This window comes from Ptiloglossa arizonensis, chromosome 11 (genome assembly GCF_051014685.1).
Source record: "Ptiloglossa arizonensis isolate GNS036 chromosome 11, iyPtiAriz1_principal, whole genome shotgun sequence".
NCBI lineage: Eukaryota > Metazoa > Arthropoda > Insecta > Hymenoptera > Colletidae > Ptiloglossa > Ptiloglossa arizonensis.
In genome coordinates, this window is record NC_135058.1 from 5,794,181 (window position 1) to 5,809,974 (window position 15,794).

The 15,794-nt window shown below is 39.5% G+C and overlaps 1 protein-coding gene across 2 annotated transcripts in view; it reads left to right on the top strand.

Annotated features, from left to right (window-relative positions):
- Positions 1-15,794, top strand: part of LOC143152880 (ankyrin repeat and SAM domain-containing protein 1A) — a 120,161-nt gene that overhangs the window by 9,481 nt on the left and 94,886 nt on the right. For both annotated transcript variants that reach the window (XM_076323469.1, XM_076323471.1), the window contains exons 2-5: positions 11,904-11,984; positions 12,168-12,324; positions 13,396-13,541; positions 13,830-13,952. In XM_076323469.1, the coding sequence (XP_076179584.1) occupies positions 11,904-11,984; positions 12,168-12,324; positions 13,396-13,541; positions 13,830-13,952 (507 nt within the window). The remainder of the gene's footprint in view (positions 1-11,903; positions 11,985-12,167; positions 12,325-13,395; positions 13,542-13,829; positions 13,953-15,794) is intronic.

Genomic DNA, 15,794 nt, shown 5'->3' on the forward strand with positions numbered 1-15,794 from the left:
ACGAAATTGTTCGGAAGCAAGGCGAACAACGATGACAATAATGGCCGGGATCTTTCGATTCGTTGTCCTTGGTCCGGGTGGAGAGTTTCTTTGCCGATATTGGTAACGAGGTTCTCATTTTTTTCTTTTTTTGCCAATTTTTGATGGTACTTTCAAGTCAACCGCAACAGGCGAGCGACCACTCCGTTGGAGTGCTGTTCGATATGGATTGGTTGCGTTTCATTGGGTTTGGAAAGTTATTTCGTTTTCCAAAATGGAGAGTGTACAATTTAATAAAATGTTTGTACGCTCTAAGAAAATCGTGTTTCGTTTTCATGGAAGAAACGAAACTAATTTCCGAGCAACCCAATATTTGAATTTAAAAATATTATATACACTGTTTACGGGACGAAGTTAGGGACATGTGAGTTTATTCGTATATTCGAAGAGGAATTTTTATTCTTGTCGAATTCAAAGCGTTATTGACGGCTCGAAGAATACACTTTTGAAAATTGTTCTCGAGGGCGGGTACGCGATTTTATCAAATATTTATCTATTACCGGAAACTACACGTATTTTTAAATCACCCGCGCACGTTCCTCGGAGTATCGACCAATTGGTTAGAAATTGGTTCCGCGATTAAAAGGATTTTGAGTCTCGATTTTGGGTCCCATAAATTGTAACCCTCTGGTGTGGTACATGTTCGCTCGTCGGTTCCCCTTAACGCTGGCTAACAGAATGTAGCATTTGTTTTGCAATTGAAGCGATTTCGAATAGCGGACCGATGTGACCGGACTGTTATTTCCGATTGGTACGAAAATCACAACGGTGGTCTGCTATTTATTCACCACGTATCGGTTACGCCTAAATGCTAACAGAATGTAACATTCGTTTAGTAATTGAAGCCATTTCGAGTCGCGGGCCGGTGTAACCGGGTTGTTGTTACCAATTTTTTCGAAAACTGCAAGTGCTGTTCATTTTATTGCACGGTACTGCAAAGATTATCTCCGCTCGATGTTCACGATGCGAGAGAAATCTGTCCTTTCTCCCATAAAACGTGTTCTCACGATAGTAACATCGTTGGTCGTTAGTTTACGCGGTAAGAAATCTTGACCAGTAGTGAAATAACGAATGCTATTAATCATTGGTTCACTCGATACGAAATCTTGACCAATAGCGAAAACAACCTTTCGAAAAATTCTACAATTTCTCCAACTCTCCACTGTACACGTGTTCTCCTTGAAGTCAGCAAACGTAATTTATTATGTTTCGGTCGCACGCATTAATCATTTGGTCGACTCGTTTGCGCGTACACGGTCATTTTTAATGCAATTTTGCTCGTCACTTACCCCGACTGTTTTATATTTTTCGATCGTTCGAATTATTTCTTCTCTTGGATCATTATTTTATTCGAGCATCGACATCATAGATTATTGGCAACTGTATTCGAGACACAATAGTTAAATAGTATTAATTGATTACATTATATCCTATCATCTGTGTCCAATTTCAATTGGTTTACTTATATTAATTTATATAGGAATTTGTTCGTGCTCGATTCTAAAAACCTCAAAACAAAACGTGTTCAACCGTGACGACGAACTTACAATAAATATACATTTTCGAGAAAGTGTATTAAACGTTCATCGATCAACTAGCAATAATTTTTGAAATTTTCTCGCTTCGTTTACAGAACTCACCGTGCCCCCGTAGTCTTGAATAGCGGTGTAGCGTAAAATTGCTCTCGATAATTGTATTTTTTCCCAAATATTTTCGATCGATGTAACGTTTCGTGTTTCGTTTGTATACCATCGTTGCACACAACGGGGTTTTACACCGCTTGGTATTAAATCGTCGCCGCAAATGGATATTTTTACATATTTACTCGCGCAAGTTTCACCGCACTATAGCCACGCGTATTGACGGTGCGCCGCTTTGACAAATACCGGGATTTCCAAACGTTTGTTATCCAACAATTTTCAGCGGACGCTCGATATAGGTAAACATCATTCGCTAAAAAGTGATATCGATCATTGTTTACAATTGTAACACCTTCGCGGACAATAGTGGGGTAAACAGAGCTCGTATCGCTGTGAATTCGGCAAAGTAGTGGTTAATTGAACATTTAATTGGTTTGCACGCGACAACGTTGTGTTTACCAAGGTTAAAGATGAAAAAGGAGGGAACACCGATGGATGATCGTCGATACGAGACGACGGATCGGAATTGTACATGTATTTCGCGTGTCACCGGTTGGATACGCGACATTTAATATCGTCGGTGGAGACGACGTTTCTAATATCGGTACAAGAGCCGTGTGACAGTTCGAAGGACGAGGGTAAACGTTACATATTTTTCCGTAGACGTCTTCGTAACGGAATCGAACGAAGAACCGTGCAAATACCGTGCGATCGGTTATGATGTTTATTAATCGAGCAGGGTAAATATCGCGCTCCCTTACCTACGTTGTTTTCTCGCGGAGCGCGATTCCCTCGTATACCGAAAAATCCTATATTTTTTCAACGTTTACGAACTCCACGAATTTTTCAACGTTATTGCATCGCGTTTCGTTCACCGTCGTTCACTCGAGTTCATTTTTCACCGATAATACGCGTTCAGGATCGTTTCGTTCGAGTATATTTGCTCGAGCGGGCCGGATCGACGACAACGTTTCAATTTGATCGTGGCGAAGTCTTAGCGCTCGTGGGAAGATAGTGGGTGTACCCCGTGTGTACTAATACGCGTTGTTTTGACGTGTTAATTACGTGTTGTTAGTAACGAGATGTTACTCACGCGCGAGGAACAATAATGGTATAATTGCGTGTCTGGAATTTGCATTTCACCTACGATTTCCTCAATTTCACCGTTTAAATGTAAAAATAGCTTCTCCTGCGCTACTAAATATCGCGATCGTTTTAGGTGTCGCTTTAGGTGATATTTTCTATTTTATTTTACCTTTGGTTTGTACTACCATTTGGTACATAAATCCCTCGAGGCTGAATCTCGATCGTTATTGTCGGTCTGATATGTTTCTCGTTGGTTTGTATCTTTTGTATGTGTGTTTACGTTTCTATGCAAACGTGATAAAAGCGTCAGCATTATTGTACCATTGTTGCGCAAGAGTCAGACTAAATGCAAGACTAACATTGCGCGTGAAAAATTGAAAATCAATTTCCCCGCTATAACCGTAGAAACAATCGATAGACTTTTTTTTTATCGTTCGTTTTATGCATCACCGTTCGACCTCTCGTAACCTCGAGATCGATTTTTACGAGTGGTTTCTCATTAGTAAACTCGGTTTTATGTAAATTTAATAGCTCGTGTACTAAGTCTCTTTCATAGCTGTGCAATTCTATTTTTCGTTCGGGAAGGGAAGCGTTTCTTTATCATTTTCATTTGAGAAATTATAACGCACAGATCGACTCTTAAGGAAACATAGTATTCTTACATTTATTTCAAGAATAAGAAACGCAAAATTGTGAAAAATTGATCGCGCCGTGTCTTTCGGTAATTAATTCGAATATAGGTGTTAAATAAACTTAATTGGTCCGTTTCAAACGATCGATATTACAAGCAAAAACAAATTTAAATTAAATTAAATTTACTAAATTGAAACAAATTTAAGTTAATTAAATCCGATTTTAAATTAATTAAATTTATTTTTGTGTGTAAAATCGATCGTTTAAAGGGGGCCAATTAAGTTTAATTAATACTTATATTCAAATTTATTATCGAAGCTTACATTTGTAAGCCGAAGAGGATGTTCCAGAATCCAGGTATAAAGTTTACCGGTAGTAATCTACGTTTGAATTGAACTCGTATTTCGTCCGACCGCGTCAAAGAAACATAATTCGGTATAAAAAACCACCAACGACCTTAATTACAACTATTTCCCACACCGTCGTCTACTTTCCATTATTACTTATTTTAAAACTTAAATTCCTCGCGTGTTAATAATCCGGACAATTTCTGGACAGATTTTTCGTAGCTCGTTTCGAAAACGTTTTCCTACAATTTGGTCGAGTGCAGTTCGATGTACGTGTACTGCACATTTGGTTCAGTGATTAATACCCACCTCTGTGCAATTTTCTGTTCATTATTCGCAATTATCGAGATTTAAAAATGCAATCGAACTCCCATCGATGTTTCGTACAAAACTAACTCTAGAATTTATCGACAAAGTCCTCGTATTTTTTTTGTCCCATTTTTTTTGTCGTATCGTTCCATAAATACAATACGCACAAATGAAACGAAACACACGTGCTAATTATAACTCTCTGTTCCGGTTCGTACCGAAATGTAGCAACGAAGTGTCCGTAAACTTAAAATCAATACATCCCCCGAACGTTCGTCGCTCTGAAACCCGAGTCACCCACACAGAGACACCGCGAGCGGAAGATTAAGCCGATCGGCGAATTTGCCACGATCTCATTTTCAATTCCAGAGGTCCGCTTTGCCGCGCGTCCCGACGCGCCGCGAACCGATCGTAAAATCCGGGCAATTCGATCGCCTTTGATCGCGAGCACTCGACACTTCGAGGGCGGTGGCACGAGTGGTTGGCCCGAGGTCGCGTTAATCGAATCCACTTAAGAAGAACACGGGGGATAACGAGAAACTTCCGCGCGTCGTCGTCGTCGTCTCGTCTAGGCCAGGGGTCGGTAAACTACCATACCTGGTTCACGGTTTATTATTCTACCACCTGCGAGATATGGTTAATATTTGAAGATTTCGCGACCGGATCGTGAAATTTCTCTTCCAAAGTTCGTGAAATGGTATTAATTGTAACGCAGTTGTGTCTAATCGTATTTACGTTCTGTAGAGTAATTTCAATACCTGACCGAGCAGGACAGCGAGATATGGTTAATATTTGAAGATTTCGCGACCGAATCGTGAAATTTCTCTTCCATTTTCGTAAAATAGTACTAATTGTAACGCAGTTGTGTCTAATAGTATTTATGTTCTATGGATTAATTTCAATACTACCACCTGTGCGAGCAGGACAGCGAGATATGGATAATATTTGAAGATTTCGCGATCGGTTCGTGAAATTTCTCTTCCAATGTTCGTAAAATAGTATTAATTGTAACGCAGTTGTGTCTAATCGTATTTACGTTCCGTGGACTAATTTCAATACTATTACCTGTCCGAGCAGACACACCTGTCGAAGATCTCTTTTTATTAAAAATAAACACTAATAGCCACCCACTTCTTTATTCCGACTAAAATTGTCCAACATTTCTTCATCTTATAGACGATCAGAAGTAAACACCAATAATTGGGATTTTTCTGAGAATCATTAGCGATCGCCTATTTCTTTATTCCAAATAAAGTATTTCTCTTTCTTGTAGATTATTACAAATAAACAGAAATAATCGTGGTTTCTAACCCTTTGGTGGTCATCTATGTACACATCTCTCGACACTTCCCTCCTTTTCCTGTAAGGCTTAAAATATCCTTTTCTCAAAGTTTCTCTGGAGAAGTTCACCAAGATTCTACTCTCAACACAAATAATCGTGGATCCTAACCCTCTGGTGGTCATCTATGTACACACCTCTTGACACTTCCCCTCTTTTTCCTGTAAGGCTTAAAATATTCATTTCTCAAATTTTCTCTGGAGAAGTTCACCAAGTTCTACTCTCAACACAAATAATCCTGGTTTCTAACCCTCTGGTGGTCATCTATGTACACACCTTTCAATACTTCTTCTCCTTTTCCTGTAAGGCTTAAAATATCCTTTTATCAAATTTTCTCTGGAGAAGTTCACCAAGATTCTACTCTCAACACAAATAATCGTGGTTTCTAACCCTCTGGTGGTCATGTATGTACACATCTCTCGACACTTCCCCTCTTTTTCCTGTAAGGCTTAAAATATTCATTTCTGAAATTTTCTCTGGAGAAGTTCACCAAGTTCTACTCTCAACACAAATAATCCTGGTTTCTAACCCTCTGGTGGTCATCTATGTACACACCTTTCAATACTTCTCCTCCTTTTCCTGTAAGGCTTAAAATATCCTTTTATCAAAGTTTCTCTGGAGAAGTTCACCAAGATTCTACTCTCAACACAAATAATCATAGTTTCTAACCCTCTGGTGGTCATCTATGTACACAAACCTCTCGATACTTCCCCTCCTTCTCCTGCAAAGCTTAAAACATCCTTTTCTCAAATTTTCTCGATAGAAGTTCAGCAAGTTCATACTCTCGAGAGTCAGATCGAACATCAAGGACCGAAGCGTATCGGGTCCGATTCAAAGGAAGGTGTCGCGCTGGTCTCAAGGGGATAAACGCGTAGGTGCGTTCCTTGTTGCGTTACTCGGTGTTCGGAGACGCGGAGAACGTTTATCTCGGGCACGGGCGCGACAAAGGCTCGTAATGAGAACATGTGCTGGATGCAGGAAGCTTCATTAGCGAACCCGTTCCTGTCCGCGAGGCCCATTGTGCCATCTAACCGTCTGCGCCGCGGCCGATACTGTGACGCGTTGCGTGGCGCGCGCGATTCTTCGCCTCCGCGAGCCCGTGTAGCCGGCGGGTATTTGTTACCAGCAGGCGAACATGAATTCCTAATTGCGGAAATGGGGCCCGGCCGCCGTTGGATGATCGTTACCGCGCGACGCCGGCGACCTGACAATCGAGGGTGGTTCGAACGTCGTGGCAAATAACGCGCGTTTCGTGGGGGTTGCCTCGGAGCTCCCGCGAGGTTTGCAAAGCTGACCCCGGGTTGCGCGGTGCGTTTCACCAGCTCGGAATTCCAGAGAACCTCGAATCGTGGAACGGATAGTGTTCGTGGTTTTTATCGACGAATACCATTCCGAGCAGCTTGAAATTCCGGGGAGCTCGCTTTGTGGGATAAATAGGAATCGTGGTTTTTATCAACGAGGATCATTTCGAGTAGCTTGAAATTCCAGAGCTCGGTTTGTGGAATAAATAGGAATCGTAGTTTTTATCAACGAGGACCATTTCGAGTAGATTGAAATTCCAGAGAGCTTAAATTGTGCTTTTTATCAACGAGGATCATTTCGAGTAGGTTGAAATTCTAGAGCTTGGTTTGTGGAATAAATAGGAATCGTAGTTTTTATCAACGAGGATCATTTCGAGTAGGTTGAAATTCCAGAGCTCGGTTTGTGGAATAAATAGGAATCGTAGTTTTTATCAACGAGGACCATTTCGAGTAGATTGAAATTCCAGAGAGCTTAAATTGTGCTTTTTATCAACGAGGATCATTTCGAGTAGGTTGAAATTCCAGAGCTTGGTTTGTGGAATAAATAGGAATCGTAGTTTTTATCAACGAGGACCATTTCGAGTAGGTTGAAATTCCAGAGCTCGGTTTGTGGAATAAATAAGAATCGTAGTTTTTATCAACGAGGACCATTTCGAGCAGCTTGAAATTCCGGAGATCTCGCTTTGTAGAATAAATAGGAATCGTGATTTTTATCAACGAGTACCATTTCAAGCAACTCGAAATTCCAGAAAGCTTGAATTGTGCTTTTTATCAACGAGGACCATTTCGAGCAGCTCGAAATTCCAGAGAGCTTGAATTGTGTTTTTTATCAAGGAAGACCATTTCGAGCAGTTTGAAATTCCATAGAACTCGATTTGTGAAATAAAGGGAAACAAATTTACTCAATTACGATATTTTGCTTCCTTATAAATCGGAAAGTAAAAGTATGTCTCACGAAAAAAGTATGTATCGATAATTTATCACGATAAACTGCTGGACTTAACCCAGACTCAACTTCAAGTCCTGACAATCGGGGGGCGGTTCGATCGTCGCGGCAAATAACGCGCGTCAGAGGGTTGTTTCAAAGCTCCCGTGAGATTTGTAAAGCTGACCCGGGTTACTCGAAGCATTTAGGCAGCTCGAAATTCCTGAAAGTTTGATTCGTGGAACCGATGAAAATCGTTCACTGCGGAGATCATTTTACGTATTAACACCCTCTTGCATCCGATACGATCGATCGAAAATCAGCTGAAAAGAATTCTTGGAAAATTAAATGGTAAAATTGATTTAACGCCCTCATTAGGAAACTGTAACGAAAATTACATTTGAAACATTGTGCGATGATGTAATAAAATATTATATAGCTATACAATGTTTTGGTAAAAATTTCGTATATCTAAATTTAATGTCATCTGAAGGTTATTGTGTATATACGTTTGAACACGTTTTGTATTATCAGTAACTACACCCAAGACATGGAAGCATGTAATTTCGTTTAATAGTACTCCTAATAGCCTTGGTCATTCTAAAACAGACCAGTCATAGTAGAAACAAATATGTTCATCGTACACTTCAGAATTGTTTAAATCGTATCCCACACTTATTTTCGAACAAGTAAGTTCAGGTATTGTGTTTCTCGTGACTCACCTTTTTAACTGCATTAATCGAGGGAACAATTTAATACGACCTTTATTGACGCAGGTCATTGTTTTTCCTGTACCAATGCCACATGGACAACAAACTGAGCAATTGTATTTAAAAAAAATTACCTAATCCATCGAATTCACATTTCGAAGAATACCTCGACTTTCGTCCAAAACGTTGTTTCGCGTTGCTAACAATTTCGACGAAACTTGCGCGAATGGATTCAAACGAGACACCGTGCGCCATTTAAATTTCCTATCGGACGCGATCGAGTCCAAGGAAGTTACGCGTGGTTGTAAAATAATTTTTATTCGCCAGTCGATCGATTATATCGAGACAGTGTGAATTTTTAATCGCGGAGACAAGTCGCGCACCCACGCGCGTGTCGCCACGAGTTTCGTGCTACACATGGACGAAGTCAGTTGACCGGTTGCGTTGTTTGATAAATAATCAACCGTTACGAATCAAGCGCGGATGTATTGTCGTTCTGGCGTTGGTGTTGCGACGGTAAATTATATAAGTCCCCGATCGGATATCTCGTTTGTATCGTCGGTGTTTAGCAAACTCGATATAAAACGTTTGGATAGTCGGGAACGATAGTTTGAAATACGAACGAGAGGAAACCCTTAAATCGTTGAACACGATTATGGTATCTCGTTCGCGTCGTGGATACGAGTTACACTCGACGCGATACATTAAAAAATCTAGATAAAAAGATAAACACTTTCGCGACCATAACTATAGCGAAACGATGCACGGTCATAGATAATTGTTGTTCCTATTAGTTGCGTGTACTGCCAGAAGCCGGACTCTTCTTCGTGTCGGTATTAACATAATTCGATGAAAATTGCTCACGAATTGTATAAATTGCGGCACGGTAACGATACGAACGATCATCGCGCGTAAAAATGTTAATTTGTAATGGTTAATACAGGAAACTGAACGGAACAGATTTCTGACTCTTATATAATGAAGTATCCTTCTAAAACGCGATCATCTCGGGGGAAAAATATCTTTCCCTCTAACCTCGGGCTCCATTTTTCGGGTAATTTAATTTAAACGTAAAATTAACGAAGATAAGTACGTTTGTAACACTTCCCGACGTTTCTGTTCAATTCTTTCTTTATTGTACGAGATAGAGAAGAAGTTCATTCAACTTTTTTATACAGATTTTAATACTCTTTACGATCTATTTGATACACTGTTTTAAATTTTTACCAATAACAAACGTATATCGGATAAACCAGAAACTACAAGAGGCAACCATCGTTAACGATCGATTGCTAAAAATTTAACCAAGTCTTGAGACGAGAGTACAACAATAGAATGCAAACTTTTACATTTTTTTAATTCCATTCAGTCGTTTAGATGAAATCTTGTTAATACATATGCATAGGTACATACGTATTACATACGTGCGTTTCAAGAAAATGTCTCTTTGTTAATAGTCAGAACGCGATTGAAGTGTCTTAAAACATAATTCCATAAAGAAAAGTATTTCCTTCCTCGAGTAACTACAATATAATACTAACTACAATAATATAATCCACCTTAGAATTTTATTTTCAAATATATACCACGTAATTATACCTGTCACTGTATATTTTTACAATAAGATAATTTTAAGAAATTAATTAAAAAATAAAACCGTAGTGATTCGAAACCATTACGAATCGCTTTGCATCGGTAGCAGCGACAACTTCAAAGACCGCGAAAAAACCGCGTTGTTCGAGAGTCGACTGTATATCGCAACTGCTGTACCTACACCATTGCTAATTTTGGTCCCGATTAGAGTTGTAACGCGGTATAAATATGTATGGCGGTGATGTTATTCCAGCATAAGGATAGAATGTAAACGAGTCTGCTTCTCGAATACGCAGAACAGTAAAAACCTCTCGATAAAAGAGTTCTATTCGCGCTGCAGTACCTACCGAAAACACTATGAAAAAGATTGCTCGTTGGTGAAAATGTCGGTCGACCGGTCAAGGAAGCATCGCGTCCATGTTCACGAGACACGAGGACTCTTAGCAAACCCTGAATCGCAGTCGTGGTTCAGGAAGCAGAGATCGCATCCTGGCCCACGTGGTCCATCCTGAGTTATGGTCGAAGTCCAACCAGGGAGATCGCATTCGGGTCCATTAGGTCCAATGACTCTTAGGTTCGGGTTCACGAAGACTGTACGCGTCCACAACCGCAAGGTCCAGAGTTACCGTAGCTCGGAACGAGGTCGTGGAAGATTTGGAGCATAGTTAGAAGCTTTCGGTAAGATCTCCGAGCTAGCTGCTGGAGAAAATCTTACGGAGTAAAAAAGAAAGAAAAATTTACAACCAATACGAATAACAGAGGATAATATGGCAACGTGCAGATTGTGTAGAGGAATATTGATAATTGTCCTTCGAACGTGGTACAATAACGTACGGTTAACTTTCCACGATTCGTCATCTACCAATCCTCTCTGCTCAGCGTCTCGAGCTCAACGAAACTTGACCCGGTAGAAAAGGAAAGACTCGTTACGTATCGTGTAATATTGCATATGTTAAGTCGATTAAAAGTAGTCCGATTTGCGTAGTGTTTGGACGTGTTTGATCGGAAGGATCCGAAGTGTACATTGGAACCATTTGCGGAAAGAGAAAACGAAAATGGATTGTGAAATTTTGTATAATTATTTCTTTCTTCCATTGTAACCGTAATCTTTCTTCGACGAGCGTTTGTTAATTTCTCCATAAATTATAAATACTTGTTTTTGTCGTTCTACGTCCGATTTACGTAGTGTTTGAACTCATTTGAATCAGAAGGATCCGAAGTGTGCATTGGAACCATTTGCGGAAAGAGAAAACGAAAATGGATTGTGAAATTTTGTATAATTATTTCTTTCTCCCGTCATAACTGTACTCTTCCTTCGACGAGCGTTTGTTAATTTCTCCATAAATTATAAATACGTATTTTCATCGTTCTACGTCCGATTTACGTAGTGTTTGAACTCATTTGAATCAGAAGGATCCGAAGTGTGCATTGGAACCATTTGCGGAAAGAGAAAACGAAAATGGATTGTGAAATTTTGTATAATTATTTTTTTCTCCCGTTGTAACCGTAATCTTCCTTCGACGAGCGTTTGTTAATTTCTCCATAAATTATAAATACTTGTTTTTGTCGTTCTACGTCCGATTTACGTAGTGTTTGAACTCATTTGAATCAGAAGGATCCGAAGTGTGCATTGGAACCATTTGCGGAAAGAGAAAACGAAAATGGATTGTGAAATTTTGTATAATTATTTCTTTCTCCCGTTATAACTGTACTCTTCCTTCGACGAGCGTTTGTTAATTTCTCCATAAATTATAAATACGTATTTTCATCGTTCTACGTCCGATTTACGTAGTGTTTGTACTCATTTGAATCGGAAGAATTCAAAGAACGCTTTGGTACCATTTGCGGAAAGATAACGCGAAAACTACGGAAAGTGAAATTTTGCACGATTATTTTTGATCGAAATTCGTTTCGACAGAATCGAAACGCTCATACACGATCATCATTGAGTTAACACGAATACGTTTTCTCTGTTTTACAGCTTACGGCGGGGTCCGGGGGCTAACGTGCAAGACGCCAGTGGATATTCCGCGCTTCATCACGCAGCTTTGAACGGTCACAAGTACGTTTCAACGAGTAGAGCACGGGCTTCGTTACGAGAATTCAATTATTTTCGATTCGTTGTAAAATCCGCCCGGAACGGAGACGTTCTTAGAATAGTTTTCATTAACATTCCGTTCGATCGCCCGTTAATCGATGTCGCGTACACTCTGACGGTAATTTGAGGAAACGCTTTTATCCTCAGGGAGGTGGTAAAGTTATTGCTCCAATATGAGGCTTCCACTAACGTCGTCGACGCTAAAGGCTCTTCGCCGCTTCATTTGGCAGCTTGGGCGGGCGACGCTGAAATCGTGCGGTTAATTCTTACTCAAGGACCTTCGGTACCCAAAGTGAATCTTACGGTCAGTAAGTTTATACCTCTTCTTTTTTCTTAATTAAAGAAAATCTGCCGTGATATTAATACTGTCGATCGTTCGCGATAACCTCCGCTACGTAATTTTAGAAACCTCTCGCCTTTTACGAGAATAATGCTCGGAGGTGTATTTTCTTGAACGAAACTGGGAACAAAATCCACGAAACGAGCTGTTTCGTCAATTGTACCGATTGGAAATTGCAAAATCGGAAGTGGACAAATTTGCGTTACATAAGGTGTTCAAAATGGCGAGGAACTTATACCACGTGTTATCGAGATCAAGTAGATGAAACAGTTTGTATAAATCTATGTACGAAAATTCTTTTTCGAAAAGATACACACGTTGGACGATGTACCGGTAAAATTCTTATGAAATAACATTTGTAATATTTGACAAATTTCTATTACAGTAATGATTAGTGACTATTATTAATTGTAACAGTCAGTATATTCTTTGTAATATTCAAATAACACGAAATAGTTTGTATAAACCTCTGTTCGAAACTTCTTTATCGAAAAGATACAAACGTTGGACGATGTACCGGTAAAATTCGTATTACAAGAACAACATAGAGAATTGTATAAGTATTACACTTTTCAATAATAGTTATTGTTTACACGTCTCCATCTACAGCATCGAGATACGTTATTGGTCGTTCCAACGTCGTACATTACACGATACGAGGTAACCGCGCGTATAACGAGGTAGACGCCGCGACTGTTATCGAGGCGTCAGCTGTTCGTTCGACGACGGAGCTCCTTTCGAGGATTACTTCCCCGTTTCGTTCGTCGGGACGTTTAAACGGATGTCACAGTGGCTCGGTTTAGTTTTCATCGAATCGCTGTATTAAGTCGTCCAAGCGCGACGATGCACAATCTCGTTACGCGAGAGTCACTCGCACTTCCGTTTCCACGAAAAGTAATTATTGTTCTCGCCGGCTCGGACAAAACAAAGAGATTTTCGCGAGCTCGCCTCCTCGTTTCACACGGAATTTCCTAATGCTCGTAATCGGGGCGAAGTTATTTGTTAACTAGGAATACCGACTTTGTATGATCGCAGACGAAGGACAGCGAGACAGCGTTGCACTGTGCAGCACAGTATGGACACACGGAAGTGGTGGCACAGCTGTTGCAATACGGATGCGACCCCAGTATCCGCAACAGCCGGGGAGAATCGGCGCTCGATCTCGCTGCACAATATGGCAGGTAAATTGCACGCGCAGATTTTTTCTCCGCGATATTTTTTCCTTTTTTTCTTTTTTTTTCAATTTTTTCCCCTTCTTCTTCTTCTTTCGGTTATTTAAATTCAAAGTTCGTTCGTATTCCCGCGCCTGTTTAACCGACACGGATGAATCGAAACTCGAGCGGTTCTCGACGCGCCATTTTACCAGTATCCAAATTGTCGGCATAATTATCGATCGTCGAGATCGAATAATTGGCGACGATTGCTAATTGGCTTTGTGCTCCTTGTGAAAAGTTCATTATCTTTTATAGATTGGAAACCGTGCAATTACTCGTTAATACGTATCCAGAGCTGATCGTGCCTCTTCGGAACTCTTCCTCGTCGGTGATCTTTCCTCACACTCCGCTGCATTTGGCTTCGCGAAATGGTCACAGGTGAGTCCTTGTAAATAGACCTTTTTCTTCGAATTTTACTTCCATCGTAGGCATGTACATTTTATACTTTTCTTTTCGCAAAAATTCGTTCACCGTGAATTGGATATCTTTCGATAAAAAGAGATTTGAGGTTCGGATACCATTTTAGTCATTTTTGCGCAATATGCGTGTATTAAAAATATTTCATATTTACTTTATATTCGTCTTATATATTTTCCATTTGAAACACTATACGCGTAATTGAAATTTGTTATTCCATACTACTCGTTTCAACACGATTACCATTATTGTTATTTTTATTACCACGTTTCTATCAGTGTAATTACAAAATACGGTGCGAATTGTCAAAATCTGCATTGTAATCTAAGAAAACACGCAATACGAAGTGAAAGAAAATTATCGTATATTTATTAATTTTCTGTTTAAAATACTCCGCGCGTCGTTACGATTTCGTATTCCGGGTAAAGTTTTCACATTCGTTTCGAATTCCGTGCAGTATTTCCTCTACACTATCTTAGGCCGTGATTTCGATTATACCGTGTCCAATAACCAGTTGGTATCGTTCAATAGTTCCACGGTCTCTCTTTATTTAATCAAGCTGAGTCCGATGATCGTGCATGGCGTTCGATCAACACGCGAGGGTGGCGGCTCGCGCGTTTGCCGCCAGTGTCCATGAAATCTATTTTATATTGCATTGCAGATCAGGATCGTTGTTAGATTATTCATGATTCGTGGAACCCTGCCGAACTCGTGTACACTCGGCTTCCAGGCGCGTACACGTATCGCACGATTAATTTGTATTTGACGTGTCGGGACCGAAAGGGAACTTTATCGCTTTTTATCGTACACGTTATTTCACGAACTGGTATTCTACTTTTCGTGATATTCCTTTAACTTTTCGATCAGGAGAATGACATTTTTTTTACGTAAATTTATTACAGAATCGGAGCAAGTTGACCTCGAGCAAACACGTACACGTTTGTACGTGGGTTGTGACATACTTTAACGTTAAATTAACTTGTTTATCCGTACAGTGAAGAATCAACGTAAAATATTGACGAATTACAACGTTCGTTGCGAATTGTACGAAACAGATCCAGGGGAAAATTTTGATCCGCTCCGAAGGAATAATACGAGCAGATATTTTTCAAATCTGATCTTTTATGGTGATCTAACCTGGAAGGCTTTTTATTTTTCATTCGTCGATGCTTGCACAAGCTTTTATATGCGAACTCGTAATAAGTATTTTGTATAGAATTTGGATGAGCATTTGGTACTGCGAACGTAGTGCATTTTAAACGCATCTACTTTTAGATTAAATTTGACCAAATTCTTCGAACTACTTGTTCTGACCTTATTGGTATTAAAAATTAATCTACGAAGAAAAATAAACTCGGTATTTAAAAAATCAAAAGTGCCAAACGTGCACCTAATAATATATATAAAATACGTTTGAAAAATGTTATACATATATAATTTTTTGTTTAAATATTGAAGGAAAACATGAACAAAAGGAATGAAGAAAAGGAAAACATAATTACAATATTTCTTCCTTACGATACTCCTTAGTTAAATTCTATTGTTTCAATCTCGCCGGGTTGAACGATTGCATAAATTTACCGTGCCTTAAAAAATAATAAATTAAGAATTGAATCAAGTAATTCTCACCACTTACCATAACTTTCTGAAATTATTTTCTTTCATGAATTACACGTAACCGTCAGAGTTACTTGCGAACATCGATATTTCGTTCGTCTAAAATGAAATGATTCTTCGAAAATTCAACGCATTCGCACCGAAGCAGTGTATCGATATTTCATCGAAACCATTTATTACTTAACC